At 39.1% G+C, this 6,537-nt stretch overlaps 1 protein-coding gene across 1 annotated transcript; it reads right to left on the bottom strand.

Annotated features, from left to right (window-relative positions):
- Nucleotides 1-1,741: 1,741 nt before the first annotated feature.
- Nucleotides 1,742-5,795, bottom strand: LOC140280313 (serine/threonine-protein kinase pim-1-like). Its single transcript, XM_072375610.1, has 10 exons — nt 5,744-5,795; nt 4,993-5,268; nt 4,660-4,812; nt 4,346-4,440; nt 4,217-4,264; nt 3,889-4,107; nt 3,526-3,706; nt 3,257-3,427; nt 3,051-3,138; nt 1,742-1,838 (listed from the first exon to the last, which is right to left on the bottom strand). The coding sequence occupies exons 1-10, from the start codon at nt 5,793-5,795 to the stop codon at nt 1,742-1,744; spliced, it is 1,380 nt and encodes a 459-aa protein (XP_072231711.1).
- Between the last annotated feature and the right edge of the window lie 742 nt (nt 5,796-6,537).

Genomic DNA, 6,537 nt, shown 5'->3' with positions numbered 1-6,537 from the left:
TTGTTATTAATTTATCAAATAATTCTTTATCACTCCCCAAAAAAGATTCAGATTACAGACACAAAACCAGTGATGATGATCTGAGGAAAACAGGGAGTGTAATACAGAAACTTCTTAAATTTGCAAAAACAGTTGTAACTGTTTGGTAACCACAGTATTTTAATTAGTATTAAAACCAAATTTAGGAAAAATAAAAGTCATTACAGATCTATTGTTTGAAAATCACTTTTAGTATAACCCAAGAATACCAACTAGCCTGAATTTTAAACAAATTGTTAAAATTTCCAAGTTATACTTTTAAAAAGAAAAAAATGTTTATCCTAAAAATAAGTTTGGAAGTTTCTGCATTACAAACCCAGAAGTGTAGCTTAAGGCACAAACTGAATGATTCATATATATAACCAAAATGAGTAATTTCAAGTTGTTGCATGAATTTCTCCCTTACTTTGATCTTTCTTGAGGGCTTTCTTTGTCTTCTGCACAAAATCTTTGTTCATTGTGATTTTTATGAAGTTCCAGGTATAGATTCAACACGCGTAGAGTTAGTCTTCACAAAAGTTCTGAGATATTAGTGAACTGAACTATAGAATGTTCTGATGTATGTTCTGATGTATGTTCTGATGTATATTGTGATGCATGTTGTGATGCATGTTGTGATGCATGTTCTGATGTATGTTGTGATGCATGTTGTGATGCATGTTGTGATGCATGTTGTGATGCATGTTGTGATGTATGTATTACATTTGAGTGACATCATAAAGTTCCTTCATGATGTCGCCTAGCAACACAGAAGGGCTTGGCTCCGCCCTAGGCAATATTATGAAAGAAACCAAGTATTTCCTAGTAAAAAAAAAAAAAATTTAAAAAACAGAGACAGGGATGTGGAAGTTTCAACCATTTATTTTCAACCACCATCCTGATCACGGCAGCCATATTAAATGGCTGCTTTTCTTTCTTAACAAAGTGGATGAGGTCGTGGATGCCAAGCCTGGCCTTAACATGATGATGCTGGACATGTTGAAGGAAAGACAAGAGGAAGACCCAGCTAAATATGGTTGAGTGTGTCTCATGTCCACAGTGCATACAGGCAGTTACCTGGAGGACAACTGTGACCACCTAGCAGACTTCCTGGAAACCAAAACCAATTCCAGAAGTCCTGAAGGTCTGAGAGTGGAGCAGCTGGTCGACCTGACATCACCACCCACCTTCACAAAAACAGATTCCTGTGTTCTGTATCATCTGGCCGTATACATCGTGAAGTGTGTCTTTAGCTGCTCACACTGCGAGACATGCAAGCATGCACTTGTGCAAAATGCAGATGATGCACATGAGCATGTTGTTCTGCTGCAGTTGAAGGAATTCAAACCGGCTGCACTTTATCGGCCATCTGATGAGGTCTTCACTGTCGTCCAGCATGTGGAGCAGCTGTTCCGTTCAGGACAGATGGAGTGCACCAATGCAGTGGAACAGCTGGAAGAGGAGGCCATGCTTCTGGAGAGCAGCCTTCCATCATGCCATGATGTGAAGAGAAAGATAGTCTGCAAATATGTCAGGCTGAGGTTAAGGCAAAGTGCATCAGGGCTGAAAGGAGAGAAGACTAGAGTAAAGGTTACCTTGGCAGCAAGAGTCAGAACAAGAAGGCCAAGAAGGCTCAACCTCCTGCACCAAAGGCCATAATATCTAGGCCACTACCAAATACTTTAGTTATTGCCATGGATGTATTTGGCCTCTCCATTCCTGCTCAACCTCCAGCAACCACCAGCATCTTCCTGCAGCCATCAGTGAGACACCAGCGAGCAGTCACCACTAGTAGCTTCCAATGGTAGCAGCAGCAGCCTCTGCGAGCAGCAGCAGACACCACCAGCAGCAGACACCACCAGCAGCAGACACCACCAGCAGCAGACACCACCAGCAGCAGACACCACCAGCAGCAGACACCAGCAGCAGCAGACACCACCAGCAGCAGACACCACCAGCAGGAACAGCCACCGCCAGCAGGAGCTTGCAGCCAAATCTGGCTCAATATATGTATTAAGTTTAGTCCCTATTAAATCAATGAATAAAATGAATTCATATTTTTATTGTTAATGTTCTATTGTCATTTTATCTGTGTCTTGTAAGATGCCATTGAGTGCTTTGAAAATTGTGTCTAAAAATGGATTTTATTTTTGTAATATTTAGCGCAATTCATTTTTTCACATTTGAGATCATTCAGTCATCAGTGATACATACCTCCTGGCAGAGGCCCCACCCAATACCTGAGAGGGCCAAGCGCCCCAGACAGCCACACAGTGGGCCAGCACCTGCCCCAGGAGAGCCCCGGGAGTCGTGACGTGCCCACAGGTGGGTGAAGTCGCGAGCAGCGGGGAGAGGAACCCCCCCCCCGGGAGTAGCACAAGCAGGCCAGATGACAGAGTAGATATTTCTGAACTCAGTTATATAGGGCTAATATAAATGTGAAACTACTTGAACTAATATTCAAATGTCAGAATATTAAATAAACATTCACTTTCTTTGAAAACTGTGTCTAAAAATGGATTTTATTTTTGCAATATTTAGGACAATTCATTTTTGCACATCTGAGATCATTCAGTCATCAGTGAACACTTCCTCTCAGAGAAGTGAACACTGATAATTTAAAAAAAAACAAATTTTATAATTGTTCTGTTCCTCTTCTGGTTGTCTTCTGCAACACTGTAGATGTACCTGTTGAAGAACTAATACAGAAGGATTCTATTCTATTCTATTGTGTTCTATTGTATTGTATTGTGTTGCGTTATGTTCTATTCTATTGAATTGTATTATATCATCTTGTATTCTGTTGTATTGTATTGTGTTATGTTCTATTCTATTGTATTCTAATATATTGTATTCTATCCTATCCTTACTCTTACATCCTCACATCACAGAGAATGTGACATATTTATAATGTATATTTATTCCTGTTAAATTCAGACATAAAGATTTAGGTTTAAATTTAAACATGAATCAAACTTTCAATAAAATGTCATTTGTTTTGATTAACAGTGTGTGTGTTGTTTCTGTCTCACGTGAACCAAGTGTGATTCAGAAGCTGCTCCAGCGTGGGGCGCTGCTTGGGAACTTTAATCAAACACTGCTCCAAGAAATCCAGGCAATCTGGAGGATGTGAAGAAAAAGAACAAACATTGTTAGGTCTGCAGTGGTCTATCAGAATGTGAACTGAAACAGATTATCTTTTCTTAATGACAGATGTGTTTATGGGTGTGTGTTTTACCTTGAGACAGCGTACTGCTAATCTTTAGTCTCTTCCTGATGAAGTTAGTGGACCTGAAATCTTTGTTGTGGAGCATTTCAAACAGCACCACTCCTACCTGCCACACTGTTGTAGGTCCAGCACTGTATGTACAGGAGTTCAGCCACTCTGGAGGGACATGAGCACTGGTACCTTGAGGATAAAGACATAAGAATAAATGTTAGAGGAGGAGTGGCTTTGGTTTTTAAATCACTGATTGGAGAAGAGCAAAATCTGAAGTAATAACATACCATAAAAAGTCCGATATATAGATGTCTTTTTGTTGATGCAGCTCATTCCAAAGTCTATGAGACGAAGTCGTGGGACATCTGAGCCGGTCTCAATCAGGATGTTTTCCACTTTAATGTCTCTGTGGAAGATGCTGTTTTGTTTCAGGTGGACTGCTGCATCAACCAACTGTTGTATTATAATCTGAAAGAGGAAAAAAAAACAGGTTAGATATTTAAGAAGAGAGGATGGTGTGACATTTTTTATGGCTTTAAATTATTTTGATAACCATTATGAAATCATTTAAATAAAAAAAGCAGAAAGTGTGACGATGTCTCTCAAAGAATGACATTCACAAAGATTGCAAATATTTTCCATCAGCTTACTTTGGCCTCATCTTCCTGGAGGGAGCCTCCATGCTCTTCGATGTAGTGAGCGAGGTCCTCGGCAGGCATTGGTCTCTCCAGCACAAGAATCAGCTCCTGCTGTAGATCATACCAGTCCAGCAGGGACACAGGTGCTGAGTGCCCCACTGAACTGGCAGTGCTACTTTCCAGCTTCAGCATAACAGCCACCTCCACTGAAATCTGCCTCCCATTCTTGTCCTGAAACATCACAGCAACAAAGAAAGTGTTAGGCAGGGAAAACCACAGTTTATCTATAATCCAGTGATAGTGCTGATAAAAGCAGAAGTTACTGCCGTTGCTAACTTACTTTATGTTTGCAGAACACTTTGTCTTTAGGAATGTGTTTGATGGCTACCTGCAAGATACAAACAAAACTTTGGTTAGTCACATCATACGGTGAGTGTCTTGAATATGACAATGTGTGTCTAATACATACGGGTAAATTATCTTCTCTCCGACAGCCTGCAAACACAGATCCACAGCCTCCTTCGCCGAGCTGATTTTTCTCCTCATATTTCTCCTCAAATTCAGCTAAAATAAAACATAAACATCATTTTAGTTTGACAGTACATCAGAAGAATTTCAATGATAATTTACACAGGTTACCTCTAAAAATTCTCTATATATATATTTAAAAAAACAAACATATATATATATATATATATCGCCTAGGTAATACCTAATATAAATACTTATATTAAATATAACGCACTTGAAGCTAAATGTTACATTTTTTTATTAATGACTGACCTCGTTGGGCATCTATTTGGTCCTGTATGGTCTCAGTTTTCTTCGTTCTCTTCCTACTCTGTGTTTCCTCAGCAGGTAAGGCCTTCCTCTTTCTATTACCCCTCCTTATATCCCCATCAGATGTACAACCATCTACATTGTTGCTACTGGATCCTATAAATGACAATAACACATTGAAACATTAGCATGATGACACTCACATGTTTGTAATTTGATTGAAAATGTGTGTTTAGATCAGTGTGACAAAGTTAAAGGACATTATAATATTCAACCACTACATCTAAAATGTAAGTTAATTATGCAGCTGTAATTTCACAAAATGCACCAGCCTACCACTTTCCACTGAGGAGGAGGCTGACTCTTGATTTAACACGACATCCAGGAGTCCCCTCCTTCTCTTTGGGTTTCTTGAGGGTGCCTCTCCATCTTCTGTAACCTTCCTCTTTCCTCTTTTCACTGTCCTGACCTCGTCCTGACAGCTTGTAGAAGGTCCTGCCACCTCAGAGACCCTTGTTCTTTTACTGGTCAACTGCTGGTCAGGACTGGCTTTTCTTTTGGTTGCCTTTGTCCGGCCATCCTTCACTGAACGTGTCATGCTACTGTCAACTTCTACAAATAACAATAAAAAAAAGTTGTCATTTTGTTATTAATTTATCAAATAATTCTTTATCACTCCCCAAAAAAGATTCAGATTACAGACACAAAACCAGTGATGATGATCTGAGGAAAACAGGGAGTGTAATACAGAAACTTCTTAATTTGCAAAAACAGTTGTAACTGTTTGGTAACCACAGTATTTTAATTAGTATTAAAACCAAATTTAGGAAAAATAAAAGTCATTACAGATCTATTGTTTGAAAATCACTTTTAGTATAACCCAAGAATACCAACTAGCCTGAATTTTAAACAAATTGTTAAAATTTCCAAGTTATACTTTTAAAAAGAAAAAAATGTTTATCCTAAAAATAAGTTTGGAAGTTTCTGCATTACAAACCCAGAAGTGTAGCTTAAGGCACAAACTGAATGATTCATATATATAACCAAAATGAGTAATTTCAAGTTGTTGCATGAATTTCTCCCTTACTTTGATCTTTCTTGAGGGCTTTCTTTGTCTTCTGCACAAAATCTTTGTTCATTGTGATTTTTATGAAGTTCCAGGTATAGATTCAACACGCGTAGAGTTAGTCTTCACAAAAGTTCTGAGATATTAGTGAACTGAACTATAGAATGTTCTGATGTATGTTCTGATGTATGTTCTGATGTATATTGTGATGCATGTTGTGATGCATGTTGTGATGCATGTTCTGATGTATGTTGTGATGCATGTTGTGATGCATGTTGTGATGCATGTTGTGATGCATGTTGTGATGTATGTATTACATTTGAGTGACATCATAAAGTTCCTTCATGATGTCGCCTAGCAACACAGAAGGGCTTGGCTCCGCCCTAGGCAATATTATGAAAGAAACCAAGTATTGCCTAGTAAAAAAAAAAAAAATTTAAAAAACAGAGAAAGGGATGTGGAAGTTTCAACCATTTCTTTTCAACCACCATCCTGATCACGGCAGCCATATTAAATGGCTGCTTTTCTTTCTTAACAAAGTGGATGAGGTCGTGGATGCCAAGCCTGGCCTTAACATGATGATGCTGGACATGTTGAAGGAAAGACAAGAGGAAGACCCAGCTAAATATGGTTGAGTGTGTCTCATGTCCACAGTGCATACAGGCAGTTACCTGGAGGACAACTGTGACCACCTAGCAGACTTCCTGGAAACCAAAACCAATTCCAGAAGTCCTGAAGGTCTGAGAGTGGAGCAGCTGGTCGACCTGACATCACCACCCACCTTCACAAAAACAGATTCCTGTGTTCTGTATCAT

This window comes from Leuresthes tenuis, unplaced genomic scaffold, assembly GCF_036924035.1.
Source record: "Leuresthes tenuis unplaced genomic scaffold, fLeuTen1.0.hap1 SCAF_21, whole genome shotgun sequence".
NCBI lineage: Eukaryota > Metazoa > Chordata > Actinopteri > Atheriniformes > Atherinopsidae > Leuresthes > Leuresthes tenuis.
The sequence above is the reverse complement of the archived record's forward strand: the minus strand, read 5'-3'. Positions and strand labels throughout refer to the sequence as shown.